This window comes from Buceros rhinoceros, unplaced genomic scaffold (assembly GCF_000710305.1).
Source record: "Buceros rhinoceros silvestris isolate BGI_N320 unplaced genomic scaffold, ASM71030v1 scaffold16014, whole genome shotgun sequence".
NCBI lineage: Eukaryota > Metazoa > Chordata > Aves > Bucerotiformes > Bucerotidae > Buceros > Buceros rhinoceros.
The window spans coordinates 1-13,507 of NW_010410168.1; the positions used below are offsets into that span (position 1 = coordinate 1).

Genomic DNA, 13,507 nt, shown 5'->3' on the forward strand with positions numbered 1-13,507 from the left:
TGGAGGCACAGTCACTTCCAGGGCCTTCTGACTGCAGAGAACGTCGTGCTGGATTATCCCGGAAAAACCTTGAGACCAGGGTGGGGGGCACTGGGATGTGCAGGTGTTTTGTCTCCTAACATCTCTGGTATTTTTTTCCGCCAAGGCTACCTCGGCCCCCCGCATCCCGCCCACGCGGCTGGCACTGCATCACTTTGATGTCAACTACAGCCTTCAGCTGAAGGACCTGTGGCCCTCTGTCCGCATCGGCCTGCTCTGCGAGCAGAAGTACGGCGCCCTCATCAACAACTTCTCTTCGGTCGACCACGTCATCCAAGAGCTGGAGCTGCTGAATGCCACTGATTTTGTTTCTGAAGCCCCCCAAAAGGCACTGCAGTCACAGGGGGGTGCAGCTGCGGAGGAAGCGGGGCGAGGGGAAAGCAGAGCCCAGGAGGGGTCTGAAGAGGGTAGGACTGCGATGCAGGCAGAGGTGACACAGGCAGAGACGTCACGACCACTTTGTGCCTCCATCAGATCCAACATCAAGTGTTACACCTTCCCCAGAGGTGATATCACACGCTTTCACCCTGCACGGTGAGACATCCCTGGGACAGATCTCCTGCTGTCATTGCAGCCTCAGGGGCTCACGCGTGTCCCCATCCTCACTTCCAGCTGCTGTTTCCTTTTCCCCTAGCACATTTGCTTTCTTTACATCAGCTGTTGATTTCCAGGCCGGACACTCTGGGGCTCCTCAACTATTATCTCATGGACGCAGCATCTCTTCTGCCTGTCCTGGCACTCGACGTGCAGCCAGGTGACTTCGTCCTAGACCTCTGTGCCGCTCCGGGTGGCAAGACCCTGGCTCTGCTGCAGACCGGGGTTTGTGGTAAGTGGAGGTGGGTGTTCCTCGTCCCCGTGCCTAAAACAGGGCTGTAAGAGCGTGCTGTGCCCATAAACGTCTGACCATTAAAGAGCTGGGGATCGGGTCTGTTTTTGCAAGAGTAACATTCCCAGCGTGCCTGTTCTGTCCTCTCAGGGCATCTGGCAGCCAACGACATCTCCATTTCCCGGACGAAGAGGCTGTACCAGATTCTCCATAGCTACGTTCCCAAAGAAATCAGGGACATTGTGAGTGTCACGTCCCACGACGGAAGGGACTGGGAGCATTGGGAAGGTGGCGCTTTCCATAAGGTAGGTGATTGGGAAGCGGTGAAGATAAATCCATATAGTTGACTGTCCTCCTGTTGCAGAGGAAGACAGCAGCTTATCCTACAGTTTGATTGTGTGGTTTTCCATAAACACAGGGGAAGAGGGAAGACTAAGCCACGTGAAGTAATATTTTGTCTTGCTATCCCCATCCTACAGAACCTGGTGTATAGGGGCATCTGGAGTTGTACCTTTATTTACCTGTGTAATATCCCTTAAAAATCCCGTTGTAATCCATCACCTGGGAGGGGTGAAATGTGGCTATCAGATAATTCTTGCTTCTCAGCCATGTCCAGCTGCAGGAGCTGGGCTGGTTGCTCCAGGAGGTGTCACTGCAGGAGTGCTGGCCGTGGCCATAGGTGCTGCAGTAACGCCTGCCGGGAGGATATGCAGAGGAGAAACGTTTAATGAGGACACATGTGAAAGTGTGATGTTGTCCACCATTTCTGTGTCTGTTTGCACATTCCCAAAACGCAAAAGCAGCCAGACGAGCAATAGTTAAGCGCGGGTTCACACCCATGCTTGGGCAGCATCAGCTGGGCAAGGTACCGAGAGCGTCTTGGTGGGCAGGTTGCACTAGGAGACTCGCTGAGCTCATGTGGGACTGATGTGGGACCTCTCCTGCTGCAGGTCCTGGTGGATGTGCCCTGCACGACAGACAGGCACTCTGTCATGGAGCAGGACAACAACATCTTCCACAAGAGGCGAACCAAGGAGCGTCAGATGTTGCCTATGCTGCAGCTGCAGCTGCTGATGTGAGTGAGCTCGATGCTGTGTGTCGGAGCTGTTTCTGTTACGGTAGCAGCTCTCCACAGCCAGCACTGAAACCTCTTCTTACTTTATGGGTCCCTGATGGGGAAATGTGGAAACCACGTGTAGTTTTCTGGAATGGCAATATTTGAACACATCAAATCATAGGAAGTGTAAGACAATGAAAGTTCTCGGTCAGATCAGATGTCCTTCCTGTCCCCAGCAGCAGCCACAGGAGGTAGGGAGGAGAGTCTAAGGAATAGGATGAGTATAGTGTTGTCCTTTTGTGTGATGATCCCACAGGTCCTGACCGTCAGCGCTGGAGGGTCCCTTAGTGTCTGTATCTTCCAGCACGTGGGAGGATGCATGGATGCTTTGTCAGCCCAGTTTGCTGGGAATGCTGGATGGGCTGACTGCGAGCTGGGGCAATAAGGAAACAGATTAGAAAGTCCCATGACACCTCTTGAACTGCGAGAGCCTCTTCCCCTGGGCATACACTTACCCCATTCCCATTCCCAGTGAGCGCAGGATTGCTCCTTCCAGCTGCTCTCCAGTAATGTCCTTCCCATGTTAAATACTTTATCAGTCTAAGCATCTGTTTGACCCATATTGCCCTGGTCTAAAGTGGTCCTCAAGTAGAGACTGCTGAGCCTGTGGAGTTCTCCTATGAGTTATGTGCTGGCTTCACAATTCTGGTGCATGGGAATGCTGGTGTCCCACACAGTCCACTTCCTTCCATGACAGTGTATGTGTTCATCTTGCCTGCAGGGCTGGGATCCTCGCTACCAAGCCTGGAGGAAAGGTGGTGTATTCTACATGCTCCCTCTCCTCGCTGCAGAATGAGTATGTGATTGAGAGAGTGGTAGAAATTGCAGAAACCCAGTTTAACATCAGAATCCACGTTGAGGACTTGAGCCACTTTCGGACACTCTTCCAGGACGCATTTTCCTTTTTCTCGGATTGCCGGCTGGGGGAGCTTGTTCTGCCTCACCTCACAGCCAACTTTGGACCTACCTATTTCTGCAAATTACAGCGGATGTAGAAGAGGTGACAGACTATGTCTGCTGGCTGTCAGGAAATCCCCCAAATTTCGAGGGAAAGCAAAAATGCTTTTTATTTATTGTTCTTTTGAAAATGTCCCAAAAGAAGTCTGCTTTTTTGCTGCAGACGTAGAAAATAAATGAGAAAGACCTGCTCTGGAGTCTCCTGAATATGTTACCTCTCTGAGACTGAGGTGTTTCTTCTAGGGAAGAGAGAGAGGTTTTATCAGAGGGAGTGATTTAGCCATCTGTCTCAGGACAGGGCAAATGGCCCTGTGTGGGTGCTGCTCTTTTCCTTCCATCTCACTGCTGTGATCCTACATGAGCAGGTTTGGGTTAACAAACACCATCTGCGGGTCTCAGCCTTTGTGTCCCAGGTGTCACCATCTGTGTAACTGAGTTGCATCTGTCTGCTCATCTACCTTCAGAAAGAGCAGCCTGAGGACCTGAAATAAGAGGTTCCTAAGAATGCGCCTGCTGTGAGGTTGGAAATGTGCTTGGGATGCTTGAGATCTGGTGGTGGAAAGAGCGTGGTGCTGTGGAAAGGCCAGTGACTGTTGCCACCCCTCATGGACAGGAAAGCTGTGGTTGAGAGGGAAGGTGTGAACACTCCCAGGTGAGATGCCATTTAATGTCCAGTGGGAAGGCGTTTGTATGACTTTGAGTAGTAACTGTGCACTCGTACGATCACAGCCATCAGTGGAGGATTACTGGAGTTTCTGGTAAAAGTTGCTTAATAGCTGTATTTTTATTTTTATGATGGGGAGGGTGGACATGGCTGTATTCCTTACAGGAAGTTCCTCCAGTGCAAGCATGGAGCGTCACTCTGCTTTTCTCTCAGCATCACCCTGCTTTGGCAAGAAGCAGCATAGACCAAAACGACGGTGAACGCCCATCCACGTCCATCCTTCCAGGAAGGTGCAGTGCATAGATTTATCATCACGTGAACCCAGCTTAAGCCAGCCCTGCCCTCTGCATGGCGTCTTGATTCCTTACAGGAGCTGTGCTTACTGGCAAGGAGGCGGTCAGGCAGGGGTTTTCCTCCTTCGCTCCTCACTGTGATCTCTGCACTGCCCAGTCGGGCTGTGCAACACTGTCTCTTTCGCCTCACCTCTGGCCCTGCAGGAGTGGGAGCTCCGTGGAGGTCTCTGAAGGCTATGCCGCTCTCTTCTCACGGCTGAGGGTCTCCACCTCCTTCATCAACCGGAGGCACAGCTCCTCCCGCCATGGCAAGGCCACGCACTGCACAGCCACGGGCAGCCCCACGGCTCCAGCCACAGCCTGCAGAGGGGACACAGTTGTTGAGGGGACTCAGATCTCTAGCAGTTTTTGGAAACTTATTTTAGGCCTGTGGCTTGTCAGGCCCCCACAAAACTAAGTGACTTAAATGTTTTTGGAGGCTTGGGAGAAAAGGGATTGGCAACGGATATATAAAAAAGAGGTGAATTAAAAAGTGGTGAAGACATTTAGGAGCCCTTGATTTCAGTGAAACTAGAACACCCAGTCAGCAATCTCTGTTCCACCACTTTCTGTGATGCATACCTGTTTCAGTGTCCGGTCCCAGGGGTCATCACAGAATCCTCGGTAAAGCTTCAGCTCTTCCTCATCAGCCTCTGTCACCGTGCTGACGGGAACAACCCCAGCAGGGAAGTTCAAGACATTGTACAGCATCGTGGAGGAGATGGCAGCTGAGAGAAGCAGAAGAGAGAATGCAGGTAGTCACAAGCATCCTATCTTCTTTCAAATTTACACATTACATGTTCACTGAAGCCCCTGAGAACCAGCTGCTGCTGGCAGGAGAGGGCTGGTTCTACAGGTCCAAGTTCTACTGCAAGAAACAACTTGCCACCACTTCACCCATGTGTCTGTCTCCATCTGCTCAGATAGCTTTATGGTAGTTAAATGCTTAAATGCTTAACTGGGTGCTGAAGCTTCACAGTAGTGGATGCTTCTGTCCAGACTCAACCACTGTGGTCCTCTGCCCTCCAGGTAAAGTTTCAGACTCACTTACTGAGGAGTTTCCCGGGGTATCCCGTGGTGAAGGCAGGCCCCAGGACAGGGCATAGCACAACATCCAGCTGGAGTTCCCTCCACCGGGCAATGAACTCGGTGCGGTACACCTTGAAGAGGAAAGGGGAGATGACATGGAGACCATGTCCATGCCTGGAGCCTCTCAGCTTCTCCAGAGTGTGCCTCAGGCTCTGGCACGGCCAAGGAGGCAGCAGTCAGCTGTGCTTGAGGGAAGAGACAGAGGAACATGTTAAGAGTTTGCAGCCAAGCACATGGCCAGACTGTGGCTAGGAGTTTAGTTTTCTCCACGCCCAGGACAGTCTTTGTTGTGCTGGGACCACCGAATGTAGGCATTTGGGCATGAGCACTGTGGGCAACTGGCTGGGTTGACCCAAAAACCCGTCTACCCCATTCCTATCTCTCTTTTGTTCCTTTCCTTCTCCAGCAACCCCTTGCACAACCCTTTTCCTAACTGATGACTCTCCAACCTGTCACTTGCCATAAAGCCTTGATTCATAGCATGATACCAGAGAGAAGTAGTCCCCAAAACATACCTCTATTTGATGGTGATGATCCCACATTTCCTTCACTGACCTGCAAGTGGAAATTGTAGCAATGTTTTTAAGCTTCAAGAGAAGGAGGAGTTGCTTAAATAATCCTCCAGCTTGATAAGCCCATGTGATTCCTTAAAACAGTAAGTTTTTCACAATTTGTCTGAAGTTTCCTTTGGCATTAGGCCAAGCAATTAAGCAACAAGTGTCTAGAAGTGGTAGAGAGAAGGTTGGTGAGCTGGGTTTATTCATCTCTGCCACAGACTCCCGTATGACCGGACCCATCCCAGTCCCTCAATCCTTCCAGGATAACGCTAGGGGCAGTGCAGCACTGGGGAATTCCTAAAGGCTGAAGCCACGTCCAGGGTGGAGGAACAGCCTCTGCAGAGAGCAGGTCAAAGCCTGTCGAGAATCCAGTCGTGTCCCCACGCCCCCTTGGACACTTAGAGGACAAGGTACCATTCATTTTCATGGACATCCCTGGGGACGATGCCGTCTTACCGTGTTCCAGCCAAGGCGCTCAGGTAGTCAGCCAAGCGGGGAAACTGGAAAGGCAAGAGGTTCCTGTTAGGGACCTGACATGAGGGTGCAGAAACTTGTGCAGTCCTGGGAAACCCACAGTCCCATCCTGCCTCCTTCCTTGGGGTTGCTGCACTGAGGGTGAATGATGATTAAAATTGCTCCTCGTGGTTCTGAATTTACTTTGCTTCCAGCTTCTGGTTGTTGGTTCCAGATTTCTTTCTTATAGCCCAGTATTTCCTGATCACAGAGGAATGCATTGACTTGAACCAAGTCATCTTTCATTATTTTTCACATGATTATAATAACACATTTTTAGCTTGATATCTCCCAAAAACAAGACCTCCACAAGTACTTTGATCGCCTCCGGCTCGCTGATACCTTTTGATCCTGTCAGCTGAGAATAACCTAACAGGACAGAGAAGCAGAGGAAATAGAGGATGGAGGAGAGAAGCTCTACAAAAGGATGCTCAGCTGGTGAAAGGGCTACGGTGAGGGCCAACCCTCATTAATCACCAGGAGTTCCCATAAAGGTGTGATCTTCGGAGGCCTCCAACACAGGGAGAGAACTTCAACCTCGAGTCCCTTTGCTGCGGTAATCATGATGTGTCAATCTGTAAGAAACTGGGCACTGCTAGGTCTAGTGTATGAAGAACCACTTGCTGTGAGCTCTGCATTAAACTTTTATAGCTCTTGGCTGGTCCTTCTCTTACTTCCCTTTGCACTGGATAAATCCTGGCAGGGGTCGGGAAAAGACCTTCCAAAGTGATAGCCTGTGCCTTGGCCTGGAATCCCAGTGTTTCTAATTAAAGATGTCTCTCAGGACCATCATGCTTTCAAGAATCTCAAGGCCTTACTGACACCACTCATCATTGAGTCTGAAGCCCGGGACTCACCAGAGGTTTAAGAATCAGAGCCAGCAGCTTCTTCCCCAGCCTCGGGATTTTGCAGCAATTCACCTGTGGTTTCAAGCCTGGATATACAATGCCTCCTGTGCTGAGAGACAAGAGGAGGGGGTCATGCCAGAGAAGCTGTTTGCCCCTTCTCAGAAACCTGAGTGTCTCCTGTTTGGGGTGGGAGTAGTGGTCTCATTTTGCCTGTGTGTTTTCCTCACAAGCGTGGGGATGGAGATGTTTAACAGCACTCCTACCAGAAGACTCCTACTTACAACACATCCAACCAAGCACGGCCTCCATCAGCAAAAAGCGTCTTCAAAAACAGTTCAGTCATGACATAGTGGATCCGAGGTGGAGAAAAGGGCACCAGCTGCACCAAAACACAAGATTATGTGGCAGTCTGGGGATGTCAATAATTTCCAAGGCCTAACAGTGGGTATATTTCAAAGGCAGAGAAGCACTTCCCTGGGCTCCACATACCAATGAAGACCCTTTTACCAGCCCAGGCACCTCCCTGTGGGATTATTCCTCCCTGACAGCCATTTGGCTCAGCTCTGAGATCTCTCTGGAGCTGTTTCCTCCTCCATCCTTCCCTAGGCAGTCAGAGCCAGAAGCTGCTCCAGTTTCCTGCCTGCTCAGCAGAACTGACACCTGCTCAGATATAGACTCCTTTTGCTATGAAGAGCACCACTAACACGTTCCCCCAGGGCAAGGTATTTCCCCTTCCGTGCCCCATGGCCCTTTTCTCTCAGTGGTCCAGCAAGGACAGAAGTGTCCATGGACACTGGGGAGGAAGGGGAAAAACACCTCTCGGAGCCCTGCTGGAGAAGGACAGAAAATGCAGGGTCAACCTTCCAGGGTGAAATGCAGCACTTTATGGATGCTGCTCTCTGGTGTGGACCACAGCCACCAGGTCAGAGAGGGATTTGTTACACCCCGGCCCCCTTGGAAGTACAAGTTTGCTAATTGCTAGTGTGGTTTCCCTGCTACCTGGAGCAGGCATGTGTCTGCACTGTGTACATGGCTGTAGTAGCTTAATCCTGCATCTCTGGTAGGTCATTTATCCCACAGCTGGCCTTGGGGGCTATGTCTGGTTTCTGAAGGGTGATTTCAGCAGCAAGGAGCAAAGCTGTGGACGCTCTGGGGAGAAGAGCGTGGGGTGGCTGTGCTCACCTCGTGCCCAGCTGCCTGCAGAGCCCCCCTGACTTCGCTCACCGCCCGCCGCATGCAGGGGGGCAGCAGGAAGTAGCCATCCGTGTCATAGTACCCGACCCGCAGAGGAGCAGAGCTGGAGTACACCTGGAGCAAGGAGCCACCAGTTAAGCATTTCCAACCCTGCTGGGGGTAGGACTGCCCCCATGCTGAAGCTCACTACAGAAGAGGCAAAAGCTCCAGATGTCAGCGAGTAACTAATTTTCTGGTTTGCTGCTTACAGTTCCCATAGGTTACCCTTTCAAATGCCCACCCCCACCATTTTCTCCAGCCTCCCCTTCATCCTTCCTTTCCGACAGAGCACACCCACTGAAGACCAGTAGATTCAACCACTTCTACAAAGCACGGAGGTGGAAAATCCTCCTGAAATTCATCTGCTGCAGAGGGAAAGGAAATGTCCTCAATCAAGAGATTTGCTGCAGGAGTTTCTGATCCTGTCTCATCTTCTCCCAAAAATCTCCAGCTTTTTGCTCATGGTGTTGCCTTCCTCCCCACTCTTTTTTGGGGTCTCTCAATCTGGTAAGCTACATGCCAACTGAGAAGGCAGAAGAGATAACTACTTATTAACCCATTTTTTTCCTAATAATTATAAATCGTGTCCTCAAAGAAAGCTAATGAGTTACTGGAAACCAGCACTGCAAAGATAACTGGACTCTTGAAGAGTGCGTACAGTGAGTGTGCAGCACCCTCAAAAGAACCCAGGCTTGCTGACTTAAGGACTGACCTTCTCGTCAAAGGGGAGGGGGGGCACAGTGGGGTCCAGCTGGAACATCTCCTGGCAGAGCAGCGCCTTCATGCAGAGGGCCAGGCTGTCCACATCTCTCGCCATTGGCCCCAGTGCACAAGGAACTGGAGTGGGATGAGAGCAAACGTCCACGTTAAGCAAAAGAGTGTGACAAACACTACTCCGGCCCTCTGCACAGCCACACGGGCTGCAAGGGATGATCAGGCAACAAGGTGGGATGTTTCAGATGGACTCTGGACAGATCTTGTTTGTCCCAGGCTTGTCTCAGGCTTTCTTCGGGCCTACAGGAGGACACAGGACTCTTCACAGCGTATAAAGAAAAGCAATTAAAAATTCATGTACCTGCCAGGATCCCACTGATTGGGCCGCTCACTCCAGACAGGCTGTGGGAAAAGAGAAAGGAATACACTGACATCTCAGTAATGGTGAGATATCCCCACCACGTTTGAATAGCATAGTGGGATCTTCAGTTCAGGACCCAAACCTGAACTCTTAGAAAAGGGAACTATTAGAAGTATTCAATTTGAGTCATGTGAAACAGAAAATTTTGGCCAAAAGGCCATTTCCCCACAAAACCCAACAACGCTGCCCCTTGGGAGAGGTTTTGAGCAAAGCAAGCCAGCCTTTAAGAAATTGTCCTCTCTTCCACCTCCCCACCCCCAGCACTCACGGAGTACCTTGCCCATTCTGCTGTGTTTGACACTTAGCAGGCTCCTTTCAGGGTGGGAAGGGCAGACCCCAGCACCCACCTGAGCCTTTCTGCCGTGGGTTTGAGCCCGCACAGCCCACAGAAGCTGGATGGCAGGCGGATGCTGCCACCGGTGTCCGAGCCGATGCCCAGGATGGGGACTCCCCCTGCGATCAGAGCTCCCTCCCCTCCTGAAGAACCCCCGGGGCTCTTCTGGTGGTTGAAGGGGTTCAAAGTCTGTCCAAAGATGGGATTGCCACAGTCGTAGCTGGGGAGAATAAAACCAACAAGCGGGCTGTCAGGAACAGCCTAATGCCTTGAGTTTGTTGGCTTTCCCTTGCAGTGAGCTCATGTGGCATAGCCAGCCCCAACCTTCCATCCCGTAAACTCCCTGGGACACAGCTCTTTCCCGTGAGCCTCCATGCTCCCTCCCATGCACAAGTGCACTTGATTTCTCTTACATCATGGTAGTTTTTTTCCTCTTATCTGAAAGCTATTTTCAGTTGATCTGAGATTGTTGGCAGCTGATGGAAGAGGGACAGGAAGGTCCCCTTGTCTTGGGACCTACAGGCTGGGTTTTACCTTCAGGAGCACAACTAGAGGAAAGATTTCTAATGATGGACGTTACTTGTAAAGGGATTGCGGCACGTTGGTCATTGCAAATGGGATGGCCCCTTGTTTCTTCAAAACCTTGACTAGGACACTGTCCTCCTGCACCGGAGTGTCCAGGCATTGCACAAGCCCACAGGTCAACAGATGCCCCTGCAGAGAGGAGAAGTAACAGCAGACATGGTCAGTGCAGTTCCCCTGCAGTTTTGGAAGGATGAGGGTACAAACCCACTCTCTCGCAAGCCCCAAGGTCCCCCTCTCTTTCCATCCTTGGCATCCCAGGCTGCCAAGAACTTACAGAGTTAAGCCTTCTCCTGAAGCTCTCCTTGCTCTTTCCCATGTTATTTCTCTCCCCTGACCCAGATGCAAGTCCATAGGAGGACTACCTCAGAGTCAAACCTGGCCCTGCTGTCCAAGTGAGGCCACCAGTGCATGTTCAGGGATGGAGTATACATCCCAGGCAAACACAGTGTGATCTTTTTTCAGATCTGACCCAGAAGACAGTTAGCCTTGGTGTCTGGGGCTTGCTTTGGGGTTAGAGCTCTCTCAACTGTGTTGGTAAGTCACCATGGAGGAGAACACCCAACAAATTCAGCTCACGAATGTGTGGTCAATCCTCTTCAGGGCTTGTCTGTGAGGAGTCCCAGGGGTGTCTCACGCACAGGCTCTTTGCTAAGGGGCTCAGTGGCCAAGCTACAGCATGACAGGGGTTCGAGGTTAATGGTTCCTGCTGCTGCTGACTTTGTAGAAGCTGAGCCATGTTCTCAGCCCTGATACTGCAAACCTCTGAATAGAAGCCTGAGTTATGGCCCAAATGACCAGCCTGTGCTGTCTCATGTATCACTTGAAATCCTTTATATAATTGTTCACCACTTGGGTTTTTGCTGGTGGAGGCTTTAACTGCCAGGGCTGCAGCTGCCAATGACATGTAGGGCCACAGCCTCAGACCCAGACAGTCTTCCCATGGTCCTTCCCCATTCTCTGCGTCTAACTGCATCACCACCCAGCCCAGCTCATGATGGGCACAAAGGAAAGCACCTTGTGGCCAATGTGATCCTTGATGCTGACGGGGATGCCGTAGAGCAGCCCTTTCTCCCTCTGCCGTTGTATTTCCTGGAGCTGCTCCTCACACTCTGGGATAAAATGTCGCAAGCAGTTTGTCTGCTGAGTCACTTCCAGGGCCTTTGCCAGACACATGGACGAATAGGTGTTAGTTAAGGACAGCATTGTTACACATCTGCATTCAGTAGCTACCTGGATCTTCAAAACAAGGGCTAGTGGCTTGGCACGAATGGTAACCCCCTCCCCAGCGCATCCCAGCTCAAGCTATCTCAAAGGACTGTCCAGTGATGGATCTGCCCCAGAAGACAGAGAGATCCCTGCCTTTTCATATCTTTTTCCTGATATCTGCTGTGTTGAAGACTTGTCATAATCACCACCTCCAACAGGTCTTCTCAGCCACCAACCCACACACCATGGCATGGAGAACATAAGCCTGTCACACTGCAGACAGGTACTCACCTTCTCTAAGTAGGTGTAAAGGACAGTCTTGGGGGACAGAGACCCTTCCTGCAGTTTCCCAGTGAGTTCCAGCAGGGGCAGGGACAGGATGGCATCTGTCTGGACACTGGAAACCTTCAAGAGGAAGATGAAGGGGATGCAAGGACAGCAGCTTCAGTTACCCTTTGGCTCAGAGGGGAGCCAAACTCTTCTTACAGTTTACCAGAATTATCAACAGACCTTGTTAGAAAGCCTGCCCAGAGAGGTTGTGGAGCCTCCTTCTCTGGAGATTTTCAAAACCTGCCTGGATGTGTTCCTGTGCAACCTGATCTAGGTGAACATACTTTAGCAGGGGTGTTGGACTAGATGACCTCCTGAGGACCCTTCCAGTCCCCACCATTCTGTGATTCCATGATCCTGTGAAAGGCAGACTCTGCTTGTTAGGGTTCAGGCCTCGAGCTGCTGAGTGATTCATCCTGAGTTTGGATGTCATGAACACGATCAAATACAGGAGCTTACCTGTCTCTGAAGGTGTAGAAGACCTTCATGAATCCACTGCAGCAAAGGGCAAGGCAACATCTCATATCAGAGCCTTCCTCCTGGCACTGTGGATCTTACCCACTGACCGAGAGGTAACCTCAGCAAACATCAGCTTGGGCAGAAGGTATCAAATTCCTTGCACACAAGCCTTAGGCTGGCCCTTCACCCCTCAGAGTGGGCACAGGGAACGTGGGTCAGCCTGGTCTGAGGACAAACAGCTAATAGCTAAAGCCCAGCAAACTGCAAAGGAGTCGGTAGGGACGGTCTACTCAGGTGTGGAAGACAGGCAGTTCTCAGTGCCACCAGCTTTTTTTAAAATCATATTTATAGAGATATATTTTTAAGAAATAAGGTTGTAAAGATATATATCTTGTAGCTTGTATGCTTTATCTCCAGGTATGTTACCTGTGTAAACATGATCTGCTTTAATCAGTACCTACTCAAAAGCAGGAAGAAAAGATGATTGGAAATCAGCGTTGCAGGGCTACATCCATGCTCGTTGGGTTCCTGCCTCATTCATCACCGTATTGTGTCCTGGTTGCTCCCAGGGGACATGAAATACCCCGTGATTCATTAGTTTTAAGTTAGGTCAAACACCTTCTGGGTGGCCTGCTGGTAGGGAGGTCTCACTTGCTGGGAAGCCTAGTGAAAGCTCTTTGGAAGATTCTCCAAGAGCCACCCAGAAACTGAGATTAGAGACAAAGATATAGGGGTTTGGACATATGTGTAAACTTAGAGTTAGGAAGAGGAAAAAGCTTTCTTGCTTCTGCTCAGAGGCAAGAGACATTTCTAGATCCCCCAAAAAGCTGGACTTTGGATGAGTGAAGGTACAGTGCTTCTGCACTCGTGTTGTCCAAAACCTCTTCCTAGCGAATAATTCACATCTCCCTGGCTGTTCCACCGCAACTCATCTAGCTCGAGAAGAGCAGTGATCCCCCCTTCCTCCCAAGACAGCCTTTCCTCTTGTTGAGGGCTGCTGGCATATCTCCCCTGGACTCCTCGTTATAAAAGCTGTGAGGCATGAGCTGGAAGGAGGAGCTGAAGAACAACATCAGCAGACATCCTGGTGGGACTCAGACCCCTGCAGAAGGATGGGTTACCTGTTCCCTGAACTGCTGGACAGCCTTTGCAATTTTCTTCACACCTTCATCCCGGGACCCCCGAGCCACTTCCATTTTCTTCTGGATCTGCCTTTTGCCCAGCCATTTCCAGACCACCATGGCTGCTGCTGCTGCTGCACCGCAGAGCGAGGGGCGGGCAGC

The 13,507-nt window shown here is 51.0% G+C and overlaps 2 protein-coding genes across 2 annotated transcripts in view; one reads left to right on the top strand and one right to left on the bottom strand.

Annotated features, from left to right (window-relative positions):
• Window positions 1-145: 145 nt before the first annotated feature.
• Window positions 146-3,130, top strand: NSUN4 (NOP2/Sun domain family, member 4; the record flags this gene model as incomplete). The annotated part of the gene is made up of 5 exons (XM_010135512.1): window positions 146-573; window positions 711-865; window positions 1,016-1,170; window positions 1,816-1,940; window positions 2,704-3,130. Coding segments are annotated over 5 exons (1,137 nt in total), but the record flags the coding sequence as incomplete, so codon positions are not given.
• Window positions 3,131-4,130: 1,000 nt separating this feature from the next.
• The window catches only part of LOC104492907 (vitamin D3 hydroxylase-associated protein-like), a 9,536-nt gene continuing 159 nt past the window's right edge, over window positions 4,131-13,507 (bottom strand). The window contains exons 2-16 of the mRNA XM_010135511.1: window positions 13,346-13,479; window positions 11,727-11,840; window positions 11,244-11,387; window positions 10,225-10,358; window positions 9,658-9,864; window positions 9,251-9,291; window positions 8,888-9,012; window positions 8,125-8,250; window positions 7,224-7,321; window positions 6,952-7,051; window positions 6,038-6,081; window positions 5,540-5,579; window positions 4,987-5,095; window positions 4,518-4,663; window positions 4,131-4,256 (exon numbers count right to left, since the gene is read on the bottom strand). Of these exons, the coding sequence (XP_010133813.1) occupies window positions 4,131-4,256; window positions 4,518-4,663; window positions 4,987-5,095; window positions 5,540-5,579; window positions 6,038-6,081; window positions 6,952-7,051; window positions 7,224-7,321; window positions 8,125-8,250; window positions 8,888-9,012; window positions 9,251-9,291; window positions 9,658-9,864; window positions 10,225-10,358; window positions 11,244-11,387; window positions 11,727-11,840; window positions 13,346-13,479 (1,688 nt within the window). The remainder of the gene's footprint in view (window positions 4,257-4,517; window positions 4,664-4,986; window positions 5,096-5,539; window positions 5,580-6,037; window positions 6,082-6,951; window positions 7,052-7,223; window positions 7,322-8,124; window positions 8,251-8,887; window positions 9,013-9,250; window positions 9,292-9,657; window positions 9,865-10,224; window positions 10,359-11,243; window positions 11,388-11,726; window positions 11,841-13,345; window positions 13,480-13,507) is intronic.